Source organism: Octopus bimaculoides, chromosome 7, assembly GCF_001194135.2.
Source record: "Octopus bimaculoides isolate UCB-OBI-ISO-001 chromosome 7, ASM119413v2, whole genome shotgun sequence".
NCBI classification, from domain to species: domain Eukaryota; kingdom Metazoa; phylum Mollusca; class Cephalopoda; order Octopoda; family Octopodidae; genus Octopus; species Octopus bimaculoides.
The window spans coordinates 64841344-64857545 of record NC_068987.1 but is presented as its reverse complement, the minus strand read 5'-3'; the positions used below and the strand labels follow the sequence as shown (position 1 = coordinate 64857545).

At 37.3% G+C, this 16202-nt stretch overlaps 1 protein-coding gene across 2 annotated transcripts in view; it reads right to left on the bottom strand.

Moving 5' to 3' along the window:
* The window catches only part of LOC106868894 (spartin), a 33677-nt gene that overhangs the window by 7760 nt on the left and 9715 nt on the right, over positions 1–16202 (bottom strand). For both annotated transcript variants that reach the window (XM_014914356.2, XM_014914354.2), the window contains 4 exons: positions 9259–10003; positions 4668–4868; positions 3325–3516; positions 926–1084 (listed from right to left, as the gene is read on the bottom strand). In XM_014914356.2, the coding sequence (XP_014769842.1) occupies positions 926–1084; positions 3325–3516; positions 4668–4868; positions 9259–9994 (1288 nt within the window). In that variant the 5' untranslated portion in view covers positions 9995–10003. The remainder of the gene's footprint in view (positions 1–925; positions 1085–3324; positions 3517–4667; positions 4869–9258; positions 10004–16202) is intronic.

Sequence of the window (16202 nt, the reverse complement as noted above, 5' to 3'; positions counted from 1 at the left end):
TATATATATATATATATATATATATATATTGATGATGATGATGATGATGATGATGATGATATATATATATACACTCTCTGAGTGGTTGGCGTTAGGAAGGGCATCCAGCTGTAGAAACTCTGCCAAATCAGATTGGAGCTTGGTGTTGCCATCCGGTTTCACCAGTCCTCAGTCAAATCGTCCAACCCATGCTAGCATGGAAAGCGGACGTTAAACGATGATGATGATGATGATGATGATGATATATAGGAGTGGCTGTGTGGTAAGTAGCTTGCTTATCAACCACATGGTTCCTGGTTCAGTCCCACTGTGTGGCATCTTGGACAAGTGTCTTCTACTATAGCCTCAGGCTAACCAAAGCCTTGTGAGTGGATTTAGCAGATGGAAACTTAAAGAAGCCCATCATATATATGTAAATATATATGTGTGTGTGTGTGTGTGTATGTTAGTGTGTCTGTGTTTGTCCCCCTAGCATTGCTTGACAACTGATGCTGGTGTGTTTATGTCCCCTTCACTTAGCGGTTCGGCAAAAGAGTGCGATAGAATAAGTACTAGGCTTACAAAGAATAAGTCCCGGGATCAATTTTCTTGACTAAAGGTGGTGCTCCAGCATGACCGCAGTCAAGTAACTGAAACAACTAAAAGAGATATATACATCTGTGTGCATGTGTTTTTATGCCTGTGTTCCTCCCCTCCACCACTTGACGACCAGTGCTGGTATGTTTGCATCCCCATAATTAAGCAGATCAGCAAAAAGGGGCCGAGCTTAAAAAGAAAAAGAAAACCTGGGGTTGATTTGTTCAGCTAAAACCCTTCAAAGTAGTGTCCCAGCATAGCCACAGTCAAATGACTGAAACAAGTAAAAGATAAAACCATAATGTGTTACGTTTATGAAAGAGAAACATGTCAAAATTTGTACACCTACCTTTTATACCACTTGAAGCAATTTCAATAGCAGCATCAAAATTAGAAGCTGCCTCTGAGCTGTTTGTAATAGACTTCGGTAAAATCTTTTTCCCTTGTTCTTTCAAGTGTGGTGCAAGAATACGACCAAAAGCCATTGTAGCATCACCAAGTTTGCTCACTAAATGAAATATTTAACAACATTTTTATTAACTGAAAAATAATCAGTTGAATTAGGTAATAATTGGGGTATAGTTGGGCAGGTGTGAATCTAAGGTTAAGGTATTTGAAAAACTGAGGATGCTGTTAACCCTTTTGCTACCATATTTCTATTGAAATGCATGGGCTTTGTTTCAGCTAAGTTTGTAAATAAAGAAATTTAGTAAAATAACTTTAACATAAGCACAGGATTGGGTGTGTGGTAAGAAGCTTGCTTCCCAACCACATGGTCCTGGGTTCAGTCCCAATGGTGGAACTTTGGGCAAGTGTCTTCTACTATAGCCTTGGACTGACCAAAGACATGTGAGTAGATTTGGTAGACAGAAACTGAAAGAAACTCGTGTGTATGTGTGCATGTGTGTGTGTGTGTGTGTGTGTGTGTGTGTGCACGCTCGCACATGTGTGTGTGCACGCTCGCACATGTGTGTGTGCTTGTCTCCACCATCGCCATCACTTGACAACTGGTGCTAGTATGTTTACATTCTTATAACTTAGCAGTTCAGCAAAAGAGACTGCTAGAATAAGTACCAGGCTTTAAAAAAATAAGTACAGGGGTTGATAGATTCAACTAAAAAATTTTCAAGGTTGTGCCCCAGCATGGCCACTGCCTAATGACTGAAGCAAGTAAAAGATAGAAGATATTAAACTGGAATTTGATATATCATTGAATTCATCTAATAACAGGCTAAATTTTCTATCTCCTGTATCAGAAATTAAATCTCTATATCAAAATATGGAGCTAGAACATTTCTCACAATATTTGCACATTTTGCACAATGCAACATCACTTTGGATATAATATCATTATCAGACATATAATTCTTACATAACTTTATTAAGTGATCACAGCTATTAAATGATGAGTGGCAACAAATAAACTAAATCTGCTTCAAGCATAGATGTCTTATCATTTTTGGTTTTAATAAGATTGGTATGAGGAATCATTTGCTGTGGAGTTGATGCCTTATGTTTCTTTGCTTCAAAGTGGCTTACTGAAAGAGAATATTTTGCCAACATATTACATCTACAATATCTGCAATGTGTTTTAGATTGGTCACTAGGTACTTCACACAACCACTTAGTAAACGCTGGCATCACAAGTCATTCCTTTCAGAATTTTTGCCAGTACAACTTTGTTTTATCTTTGCTCATTATAATGTAGTGGGAAGCAAGAAAATAAATCGAATGATTAATAAAAATATAAGTTCATAACTTGATAAACTTCCTTTTGATAAACTTTTATTTGAAGTTTCAAGAAAGTGAAAGAAAAATTCAATAATAGCCGATAGTACTAAAATTTGACTATAAGATACATTAACGAAAGTGGAAAAGGAGGAAAAAGAAGAAAAAAAGGGAAACTATTGTGGAAATGTCATGATCCAAGAAAAATGCTAAAAATATGCTAAATAAAATTTTAAACCTGCTATTTTCCCTGCTAAATGCTAGATTCAAAAATTTTCTGATAAATGCTGAAAAAAAATGCTAGATCTAGCATAAAATATGCTAAATTGGCAACCCTTATATTGTGACAAGATTAAGGGATTTTGGGAAATGTTAAAAACTTCTGTCTATGTTTGAAACAAAGATCATTGTTTTTCATAAACCAATAAGGGAGCTTCTATCAAATTGCTTCTGTTCAATGCCCAGATCAACCCTAATAGAACTAACAAAATAAAAAAATAATGCCGACTACAACCCATTTTTTAGTATATCTTTATTTTGAAGTCAGCTAAATGTAATTTTGTAGAGATTTAGCTGCTATTTCTAATAGGTCAAACAACTACACAGAGGCTCCTTCATTAACTTGCTGTCTATAATGTTGTTTGACCAGTTGAAGACAACAGCAAAATCTCCCTCATTAAGCAACTTTGTTGGTTAAATTGGAGACCAAACTACTTATATAGCAACAATAAATACAGGATTACTAAGTTTAGAATGATTTCCACTTAAACAAGAGCAACCAGAATACCAGATGTTTTCGTTATTCACAACAGAACAGGCAAAAGTATGTCATATCTAGAGTGGCCTCTCCCAAAAAATATGATCCCACACTTCAGTATAACAGTTCTGTTTAACTTACACAGTAAACATAACAACTTACCTTGTTATGGTAAAATGTGAAGTATGAAATATAAGGTAAACAAGAGTAGAATGAAAAAGTTGAAAGAGGAGGAAAGACCAAAAAAAAAAACAATTACTTACAGGCATAGCCACTAACTCTCACAGCAGAATGTGTTGCATATCTTAAATACTCAGCACTTTTTTGAGCAGTTGGATCAACAGCTTTGCGCTGAGCTGGACTTATGTGAGAAATAATTTGTTCAGACCCTTTCTTAAGAAGTGCTGTACCATGTTCTGCTCCTTTACCAAGACCCCAGGCAATGAGTTCAGCAACTGAAAGAATAATACAGTAAAGAAAACACTGTTGATGATAACTGTTGTGATGAGAGTCACGACACCCACTAGTGAGAAATAGACTGGACCAAGCAATATAAATAATAGCAGTCGGAGTAAAATTTGTATTAGCTCAAGTTGAGTTTGCAGTGAAGTCGGAAGGTGTCGGTTGGTTAGTTTGTTTGAAATACTGATTGTTGGTTTGTGACGAGATTGTTGGATCATTATGTTGTTATTACAGCTGCATCGTTATCTTGTTTACTGTTGCTACACTGGTACAGTGTATCTAAACCATCCGTCACAATATCATGGCAGTACCACGACATTTGTAGATGGAGGACACAATATCTGGCGATTAGGGTTTCAAAGCTCACGTAGCTTATTTAACAGTTTGTTTGTGATACAACTTGTTAAATGATGGAAGACCTATTAGCTTCTATAATACAGTTACAAAAGCAACAAGAACAGCAACAGGAGTTGCAGAAGCAACTAGTACAGCAACAACTACAACAACAACAATTATTGGAGCTATATGTAAAGAAGTCCAAGATGTGCTGTCAGTGTATACTTAATGCATTAATTCATTCTAATGACAACAGTATTGTTCATGATGATATACCTTTCATGCATATCAAAGGAATCCATATCCCAGATACTGTTACAGCTTCAGTGATTCCAACTATTAGTTACCACTTTAATGAGAGCTATATTTTACTTTCAAGCCCTTCAGTAAAAATCTATTGTCATTAATTTCAAAGATTCTTTATAAATTCCTTGATCAATTTCAACACCAAGAGCTATGGTATCAGCATACAGCAGCTTTCACAAATACTTCTACCAGCACAGCCTTATTATGTCTCATGAGAATTAAGATAATGAAACAAGAACTGGGGATAAAATCCTAATGGACCTTCACTAATAACACTGACAATCCCTAAGCCTACATTTAGCCATTTACTATATACAGTTCAGACAGCTCACATGAACCATTTAGTCAAACTTTAATGAGGTTCTACCAGTAATCACAGTGAGAGGTTAAGAGTAAGTTACAAACAAAGTTTCTAATAATTGCGTAACAGATATAACATATATGGTAAGAATACTGCAGTGAAAAGAAGGGAAAAGACAAAAAATAAACAAACATCCCAAACCTTTTTCTATACCCTTGGCGACTTTTGTACTGGTCTTTTCTTCCTCTTCCTGACTAATACTCTTTTCCCCAAGGTCCAAAACTCGAGGTCTTTCAGCACGGGGCTGTCGTTCAAGGTGTGTGAGGTTTGAAAGTAAGTCTTCAAATTCCTTTTTTTCCTCCGGAGACAATGATTTTGGTAATATAAGACCAACTGAACAGCCTAAAAAAAACAGAGAAGGAGGTCAAAAGCAGAGTACAAAGCCAAATATATTCTGTGATAATACTGCGATAATCTTATTCCAAGGCAACACAGAGCAGTGGTGATGTAATGTACCACATGACATGCCATAATCTTGTCTTCTGCATCACCAGCAACCAAAAAAGTCCACTGAAGATCACCAAATCTAAATTCATGGATATTAAGTTGAAACCATGTTACAGAAGTAACATCTGGCATAACACACACACACACACACACACATATGCATATATAAATTAATTTCAAATTTTGGCACAAGGCCAGCAAGTTCAGGGGAGGGAGTAAATCAATTACATTGACCCCAGTACTCAACTGGTACTTATTTTATTGATCCCATAAGGATGAAAATCACAGTCAACCCTGGTAGATTTTGAACTCAGAACATAAAGACAAACAAAATGCCTCTAAGCATTTTGCTTGGTGCAGTAGCAATTCTGCCAGCTTGCAACTTTATATGCACATATATATATATATTATAAACAATATGGTTAGATGCTGTTTATTTTCTTGAAAAACATGAATATGCTCAATACACACTCACAGAAGCATAGCATAGCATATATATATATGAGGGTAAGGATTCCAACCACGTTTCATACAACAGCTCCTTTATAGGATCCAATGGCGAAAGACATCATCAGGAGGAACCATATCTGGTTTCAGCCCCTACTCCTCTACTGTTTTTGACATGGCGGAGCTCCCCTTTCAGAGGTGTCTTCAGCTCTGGTGTTGAGTGCATTTCTTCTGCTTCCTTTTTCTTTTGTTTCTTCAATGCAGCGTCAACGAATGTCAGCGGGCAAATGACCATCATGCCAAATTTTCCTGTAAATACTTGCCAGTAGGCTCCAGCAGCCAGCACCAGCTAACGGTCACGTGACACTGTCTGAGCTTCAAATGACCGATGGAGCAGAAGGACACGTAGTTTTGGCTTGTGCCTTCTCTAAACCTGCCTTCCAACAGTGTTGTTTCAGTTTCAGTTCCAGTATATATATACGTGGGGGGGAGGTGTATTCTCACACAAGAAAAAATATAGGAGAATTTGTTTTGGGGTTTGAAAATACACCTGAATTTGAAAAACATGTAGTTGTTGTAAACAGATTTATTCACATACATACCAAACTAGTTTCAACAATTTTTTGTCTATCAATGGTATAAATATATTTAAAACAAGAGGATTTTAACAGGATTTAAAATTATTAAATAGGAATCAGACAGACATGTTTAAGCAATCAAATGATCAAATGTTCACAGAATTCAATGAGTTTCACAGGGATAGTTAATATCAAAGTAAATGTTTGGCGAAGGATATAACAAATGTACATTATTGAAAGTTCAGTCATATTGAGTTTTAATGGATACATGGACAAGAGGGAGAAAAAAAAGGGAAGAGAGTAAGTTTTTTACAATTTCTGTTGTTGTGCGTGTAGTTCTTGTTTTCTTCTTTTCCTTTATATACTGGCCCCTTCGCTTACTAGATGTGAATAGATATGTTAGACAGAAACTGAAAGAAATTAGTCATGCGCGTGTGTGTGTGTGTGTGTGTGTGTATGTGTGTGTGTGTGTGCATGTGAGTTCCTATTTCCCTCATCCATAAGTATATTCACACACTGATTTTAAACAATGGCTTTGCTAACAGTAGTTTCATTTGCTTGCATCCACCACAAAAGCATATCTTCTTGACATGTCTTGGCATGTTGTGCAATCTTTGTGAAACTAAAAGTTTAATCACCTCTTGTCATTTGTTTCCAGTTCTCTATATAAATATGCAAAGGTCGTTTGTTGTTTGACAGACTGGGACATTATTACCCCACTTGGAAACAAGTGGGAGTTGGTGACAGGAAGAGTATCTGGCCACAGAAACTTCTGCACCTCCTGACATACTCTTGTCTGATCCAGGCATGGAAAGGTAGAGGTAAAATGATGATGATATATAAAGGTATGCACACACACACACACACACACACACCTATACATAAAATATTCATTCTCTCACATACATACACACAATATATGCAATCATACACATATACACTCTCTCACACATAAAAACACATACAATACACACATCCACACCATATTCACTCCATCATGCATACACACACACACACATAGTATACACACAGGCACTTTTACACAATACATTGACACATATTCAATCTTACACATACATAAAATGCAGCCACACACACACACATCTTATTTTCCCATGTAACAACCAAAACATTGGAGGTAGATCTGAAAACAGATTATAAGGTCAATGGCCAATGTTTACTCTGCTAATAATAACTTAATCAAGAAATATAAATATGGAAAAACAGCTCATCTCATCACTTAACATAACAGAAAAATATTAGGACACCATTATCATCATCGGTGTTTAACGTCCGCTTTCCATGCTAGCATGGGTTGGACGATTTGACTGAGGACCGGTGGACCAGGTGGCTACACCAGGCTCCAATCTGATTTGGCAGAGTTTCTACAGCTGGATGCCCTTCCTAACGCCAACCACTCTGAGAGTGTAGTGGGTGCTTTTACCGTGCCACTGGCATGGAGGCCAGTCAGGTGGTACTGGCAACGGCCATGCTCAAAATGGTGTATTTTACATGCCACCTGCACAGGAGCCAGTCCAGCGGCACTGGCAACGATCTCGCTCGAATGTCTTTTCATGTGCCACTGGCACAAGTGCCAGGAAGGCAACATTGGTGACGATCACGCGCAAATGGTTTCCCATAAAAAACAATTTCAGGCCATGGGGAATTACTATCTTAGCCTAACTTTGAAATGAGTGAGTGCTCACAACAGGAAGGGCATCCAGCTTTAGAAAATATGCTTCAATGAATTCTGTCTGACCCATGCAAGCATGGAAAATCATCATCATCATTTAATGTCTGTTTTCCATGCTGGCATGGGTTGGATGATTTCACTGGAGCTGGTAAGGCCAGGGGCTGCACCTGGCTCCATTTTCTCTTCTGGCATGGATTCTATGGCTGATCCATGCGAATGTAGATATACAGAGGTTATGTTGATGATGGTGGTATTGGTGGCAGTAACAATACAAGGGTATGGCAAGCAATGATGGTGATGATGGTAGAGGTAATGATAAAGAGAATGAAGAATGTGGAGTTGTATGTGATAGAGATGGTAACAAATGATAATGATGAGGATGTGAGGACATGGTGAGTGGTGGTCATGTCAGTGAAAATAAAGGATGAAGAAAAGTTCATAGTGCTAGAGAAGTTGATAAAGATAATGGAGAAGGATGATAATAATGTGGAATCTGTATTGCCCACCACAACAGAACTGAGATCCTAAAACCAAAGTGCCACATAAAAAGCATTGGTGTCGGTGCTGGTGCCATGTAAAAAGCACTGGTGCCATGTAAAAAGCACTGGTGCTGGTGCCACATAAAAAGCACTAGTGATGGTGTCACTTAAAAAGCACCCAGTACACACTGTGGAGTGGCTGGCATTAGGAAGGACATCCAGCCATAGATGCCAAGCCAAAACAGACCATGGAACCTAGTGTAGCCCCTGGCCTTGCCAGTTCCTGTTATGCTGTCCAACCCATGCCAGCATAGAAAACAGACATTAAATGATGATGATGATGATGATGATGTAGGTAGGCTGATGCTCTTTGTAATGTTTTCGGTCTTGGTTAGTAGAATAGTCAGAGTGTTGTAGAGAGAGCAGAGACTATTATTATTAACAGAACTACTACAACAACAGAAATGATACTTTGACAGGAAATTAGAAACTGAAAGGTTTAAAAATGGATAATAGTGATGTGATTAATGTTAATATTGAGGACACTAACATGGCTGTGTGTGGCTAAAGGCTTGCTTTACAGCATCATTTTGACTTTTTCCTACTGCATGATACTGTGGACAGGTGTCTTCTACTATGACTTTGCGCTGATCAATGCTTTGTAAGTGGAATTGACAGGTGGAAACTGCAGGAAGTCCTTCGTGCGTGCGTGTGCATTGTAGTGTCTTCATTTGCAATTTGCTGTGAAAACATGTTTGGTCACTAAGCTGTTTATTGTTTAAAGGATTAGGGAGAAATAGACATTTAAGAGCATCCAGCTGTAGAAAAACTGCCGCAACAAGTTTCATCTGATCCATGGAAAAGTGGATATTAAAATGATGATGAATGAATACTATTTGTGACAACCACCATTATCATTATTTAATGTCCATGTTCCATGCTAGCATACGTTGGACAATAGTAACAGTAATACTAATGACGTCAGAAATGAACAAGATATCAAAGAATGGTGGTAGGAATAAGTTTGCTGAGCAAAAAGAGAGTAAAAAGAAAAATGAATTAAAATAAAAATAACTACTGATACTCACCCTCTCTTGGTGCAAGCATGTCAGGGAATATATACGCTCCATATGAAGCATGTAAGACTGGGGAAATTCCAGGTAAGAGTGGATAGAGCCATTCTCCAACCTGTAAGAAAGCGGGAGGTGTGGTATTGGCAGTTTCACTGGTGTCTTCTTCATCTATGCGATATATGTTGAGGGCAGTGGGATAGGAAGGAGCTGTGACATAACCTTCCGGAGTTATATAGAGCAGCTGTACACCTTCTGGTATGAAAAATATCCGCGTGGCATTCTGTGAGACACGGCGGTTGGCACAGTGAGTGTTTCTAGAAGCAGTTGCTCCATCTTGAGCACCAACAAAAGATCCGGACATGACCTCTTCATAGGAAGGTGGACTCATTACATTTGAATTACTGTCGGTTGCGGTATTATTCACAACGTTCAGCATATCAAGGCGTGATTCGACTTGCATCTTTGTCTTGGTCAATTTGTGAAGCATGTCTCGGTAAGATGTTTGTTCATCTGTTGACAGGTATTGATCGTCAAGATCAACATCGAGACTGAACTTGATGTGCTCAAGGCACATTGTGTACATATTAATAGCATCATTAGCTTTTCCAATCTCATCAAATACAATTCCTTCATTGGCAAGTTGCAGTGATGTTTTAAAGAGCTTCTGAAACCTCTTATATAGTATTTTAGCTGGCGGGGTAGGTCTCGGTGGGGGTACTCGGGAAGACTGGCTAGATTCTCCACTTGCCATAATGAGTTTCTACAAAAGAAAAATGAATAAATAAAGTTATATATTTTTAATAATCAAATACACCATACAGTCAAATATTTGATTCAACAATCAGACAAAAAAACCATCTTCATCTTGAATCTCTAACACAAAATGTGTGTGTGTGTGTGTGTGTGTGTGTGCGTGTATGTGTTATTATCATTTTTACCATCCACTTCTCTATGTTTTCATGGATCAGACAGAATTTGTTGAGGCAGATTTTCTAAACACACACACACACACATTCAAGATCCAGTGTGTATGTATTCAATTATTCATTTAACATCACATCCATGTTAGCATGAATTAGACACAGATGTATTTGACTCTACAGCTTTATGCTGTTCCTACCACCAACCCTTACCTCTGTCTTCAAGTGAGGGATTTATTATTTTACAAATCTTTTAATGCACAGCATGATCAGTCATACTGTCAACAAGGAATGCAAATATAATTTACAACTTCCAGCAACCAAAGCTACAGGTTGTCAACATTCAAACATGTTCATACAAACATATGCACAGATACACACACGTGTGTGTGTGTGTGTGTGTGTGTGTGTGTACATTATACAGCAGGCTTCCTACTGTTCCCATCTCCCAGATTCATTCACAAGATGCTGCACAATGGGACTGAACTTGAAACCATGTGATTGTGAAGCAAATTTATTAGCCATACAGCCATCTCTCTCTCTCTCTCTCGGGTGCACATGCAGAGACAAATCTAAATGTCCTCTAGGACAGGAGTGCGATATATCTTCCACATTGTTTATGAAGCACAGGTTTCAGCAAACTATGACAATGGTCATACAAATATCAAATGTATTATCAGAGCATCAGAAAGAAAATTTAAATCTAGATATAACAACCATCTTTTGAACTTTAGGTACCATGATAAGAGGTATTCAACCCTTTCAGCTTTAGTCTGGAAACTTGAAAGAACCAATCTCAATATCAAATGGAGAATCCTTGCTAAATCCAGACTCTGTATTAGCAGGTCTAGAAAATGTTAAAAAAAAAAACTGTATCTATTAAAATGCTGAAAAACTGTATCAATGTTGAAAAACTATATTTGTCAAAACACTTGAGAGCCTTCAACAAATACATAAATTTGAGGAATGTGATTTTTTTCTTTATGACCACATTTCAAAAAATATATCTTATCAGAATTTAAAAGTACGTACTTAGTAAACCGTTAACATCTGGTTTATATCTGCTTGACATCAAATTATTGTAATGTGGTTTATCTCCCTTGTGTTTTTTTTTCTTTTTGTCCTCTCTTGTTTAAACATTATCTACTCAAAAATCAACTGACAAACGGTTTTGCTTTCAGTTTGATAAATGGTGGAATAAATTATAATTTCAACCAGAAAACCCTAGGTAACTATTTGCAAGATTTGTGGCTGTTAATTTAAGATAGTTTGTTTGTTTGTTCGTTTGTATGTATGTATGTGTGTATGTATGCATGAGTGTGTGTATGTATGTATGTATTTTTGTGTCTTTGACATCTGATCTCTGCCTCTTGAAGTCTGTTATTTTCCATCTGGTCCATTCCCTTCACAATGAGATGCTGCCACTCTAGGTGGTCTTTGGTGATTGTCTGCCAGGTATTTGGGTCACTAGAGCAGCAGAAGAGAGTGGCCTTGAGGTGGAAATGGAAATGACCATCTTCTTTCAGTTTCAGCCAACCAAATCCACTTGCAAGGCTTTGGTTGGCCTAGGACTACGGTAGAAGATGCTTTCTGAGATGCCATGCAGTGAGATTGAACCCGGAACCAAGTGGTTAGAAAGAAACTTCTTATCACACAGCCACACCTACACCTATCATGCATATTACAATTGTGATGCACCTCGTATTCTATTATTATCCCTCTCTCATCCTTTATTTGAGTGACATGATTTTATTACACAGTCTGAATAACTGTGTGGTTTCACATAATTACAGAGAAATACAATGCATTTTTACAATGAAATACTTGACATAAACTGATATCACACCACAATAACTGTGTGTGTGTGTGTGTGTGTGTGTGTGTGTGTGTGTGTGTGTGTGTGTGTGTGAAAGAGAGAGAGAGAGAGAGACTTTTCAATAAAACCAGGCATTATGAATAAGTCTGATGCTGCCATTGTAGAAGTCAATGTCTGCAATACTTTAAAGCTAAACAAAAGAATCCAAGGAAACCAGAGACAGTCCATATTGGCAAATAATAAATACAAGAATTTCAAAAATAGAAGTGAATAATGCTATCATAAGGAAGAAGGCTAAATCTAAAGTTTCAGCTGGAAACATTCATCAGAAAGGACTGATATGTTTACTTGCAGTGGAAGTAGTGTAGTGAGAAAAAACTGAATAGTAAGAATAAAGGAGGCAGTGGGAGAGACAGTAGATATTAAATGTTGGTGATGATGAAAGACCCATCCACTACACCAGAATTGAGATCCTAAAACCAAAGTGTCACATGTGGCATTAGTGTGAGTGCTGGTGACACATGAAATACACTGGTACTAGTGCCACTTAAAAGGCACTGGTGATGGTGCCATGTAAAAATTACCCTGTACACTCAGTGGAGTTGGCATTAGGAAGAGTATCCAGCTGTAGAAATCTAGCCAAAACCAATTATGGAAACTGGTACAGCCCTGACTTTCCCAATAGAATAAGTACCAGGCTTATAAAAATAAGTACTGGAGTCGATTAGTTCTACTAAAAATACTCAAGGTGGTGCCCCAGCATGGCCAGTCTATAAGAATGGAAGGCATTATTCGAAATCACTACGATTGTTTCCACACTTTTTTACTCATAGTACATTGATGACGTATTGTGTAATCATTATCATATGTCCAACTTGTAAAATGCACCTCCTCCGGTGATTGTCTAAATAAGCCATTTGTTAGACCCTACCATCATTTTACTCAGTGTGAGAATGCATACTCAAAGTGAGGTGTCATTTTCAGCAGTTTACAGAAAATCTAAACCCACAGATATAGTGACAGACAAAATACAATTTCCACGGTCAGATTATAAGGAAGAAAGTGCAAAACAGAATGCAGAATAAAATAATAAGACATGTTTCAGCCTTATTGAACCTCATCAGCAAAACAGTCTTGTCAAATTTGATCAGTGAACAATGATTTTTACACACATATATTGTATATATATATATATATATATATATATATATATATATATATATATATATATATATATATAGAGAGAGAGAGAGAGAGAGAGAGAGAGATGAGGACAGCTGTTTAAAGAAGTGCTACTCTCTAATTGTGGAGGGAACCTGTGGAAGAGGTAAACCCAAGAAGACTTGGGATGAAGTGGTGAGAAAGGATCTTTAGATGCTGAAGAAATGACAAGGGTCTGGGAGTTGTGGAGATTTGCTGTACTTGAAAAGACACACCAACCTAAGTAAAATCACAGCCATCCACACATACAGGCATGTCTTTTGCCGGTGCCTGTGTTATGTGACATGCATTTGTGCCTGTGCCACGTAAGTTGCATTCATGCCAATGCTACAAAAATGCACTCCTACCAGTAGCATGCAAAAAGCACCCAGCACACCCAGTGAAGTGGTTGGCATTAGGAAGGGCATTTAGGCATAGAAACCATGCCAAAACAGACAATTGTAGTCCAGTCAGCTGGCCAGTTCCTATCAAACCTTCCAGCCCATGCCAGCATGGAAGACAGGCATTAAATAGTGATGACGATGATGATGTGTGTGTATACTCTTTTACTTGTTTCAGTGTGTGTGTGTGTGTGTGTGTGTGTGTGTGTGTTTTTTTTTCCTTATGCATTCAAAAACTTAATAGCCAATTTTGGCATATGGAGTATCAGAAAATTCTGTAATCTTTCAGCTACCAAATAAACTTTATTTTCATTTGCATATTTGCATTACAAAAATTTAACATTATAATCTTTCTATAAGTCAACTATCATAAGCAGCGTTTAATGCTACCACTACCACACCACAACATCACATCTATATTTATATATTAGCTGATATCTGTGTATTTGTATGTCTGTTCATAATGCCAATGAGAGAGTGAGAGGGGAGAGAAAGAAACAGTGAAGCAAAGTGAGGAAGTGGTTCTTTACTTCTCCTCCTCCATCTCCTCATCTGTCACAACGTTTTTCGATAGAGGAAAAAATGTAAATAGTTTGTGTGAGTGAGTGAGAGAGAGAGAGAGTGTGCATGTGTGTGTGTGTGAAAGAAACAGATATAGACTAAAAGAGAGAAACTATTACAGAGGGTGAGAGAGAATACGTGTGAGTGAGAAAAACACAGAGAGAAGAGAGAAAGAAACAAAGATGACTGCAGTCGAATGACTAAAACAAAAGATGAAAGATTATAGTTTTCAAGTTTGGGCACAAATCCAGCAATTTTGAGTGGAGGGAGAAAGTGGAATAGAATATTTGGGATGGTCATGGCTGATTTAAATGCTAAAGGACTAAAACATGTAACAGTGGTCATTGCTGGAATGCCTATGAGCATAGGTCTACTCAACCATAGTTGTTTTTGAGCTAAAGAACAGCAACAAACATACATACACACATGGAAACAGGGTGAATAGCAGAGAGAGTCCAACATACCAGTGTTTAACTAGTTCTTTATTTTATCTACCGCAAAAAAGACAAAAGGCAAAGTTGACTACAGCAAGATTTGAACTCAGAATGTGAGTCTGACATGTCAACAATTCTTTCTTATTCTTTAGTGTAATTGTGTGCACCTAAGATATACAATGCATTTTTTATACACAACAGTGTTAGGTGCTTCATGAACCACACTGGTTTTTGGTGAGGCTGCCATATGAAATAACAAGGGTGCCATTGTGGTCGTTCAACCTGCTAGAAATAGCAACCAAATGTCCCTCAACCACACCCTACAGAATTAAATAAGAGGAGACATTAGATAATGTGAGGTTTTTTGAAAATTTCTCTTCGTAACTTAGAGGTGAAAGGGCAATGCCTGTGACATTTTTCAGGGCCTCAAAGACTGGTAGAAGGAAGTCATCCTAAACTAGACCTGATCCACATGTTTACAAAAGAGTGGATGTTGCTTAACTCCAAGAGTCAAAAAGGAACAGTAACCCTTTAGCATTCAGATTACTCTGTCAAATATAATGCTTATTTATTTACATCATTTTGAATTAATTTTGCATTATATCATAGATTTGAGATTTCAATATTTTGACTGTTTATTTTTAGAATGACATTGTAGGATAGGTAAGAGAGACAGGATCCGTCCAGTTTGAACATAAAATAGATAGAATATTTGGGATGGACATGGCTGATTTAAATGCTAAAGGGCTTAAAACAGCTAACAGTGGTCATTGCTGGAATGCCTATGAGCATAGGTCTACTCAACCATAGTTTTCTTCGAGCTAAAGAACAACAACAAACATACATACACACATGGAAACAGGCTGAATAGCAGAGAGAGCCCAACATACCCGGAATGTAACACTGCACCACATATTTTACTGCTTATGTCAGAACAGTACAGTATAGTTTTCAACTGAATGACAATATCATGTATATGACATGATGAGTTTCTTCAAGTCATTTATCTGGTTACTAAATCAAGTCTGCTCAATTGTGGCTGACCTAACCGATTACAAAACAATAGCAGCAGTACAACAACAGTAACTGCCAAGTAGGAGGAGAAATTTATACAGTCTATTGTTTGTATGGTGTGTTAAGAGGACAATTGATGCTAATGTAGTGTATTGTGTATTAGTAATTGTATTAATTAATAATGTATTTCAACTGACAGCTACGGGTTCCCTGTCGACAATATTTTGTTCAGTGTTTGGAAAGTTATATCTTTACTATACATTAAAGTGGTTGTATAGTTATATCATTACTATTCGGTAGGATATTGTAAGTTGCTGTTGGTGTTACTTTCTGAGAAGATTTTGTTTCATGTAGCTCTAAAGTATAATGACACACATACATTAAATATGTTTTATATATATGTAACAAAACAGGAAATTGGAAAATTTTATGGTATTATTTATTCAATAAATAATACCAAAAAATTTTCCAACTTGCTGCTGGATTTTACCATACTTAAATAATATAGGAGTGGCTGTGTGGTAAGTAGCTTGCTTACCAACCACATGGTTCCGGGTTCAGTCCCACTGTGTGGCACCTTGGGCAAGTGTCTTCTACTATAGCCTCGGGCCGA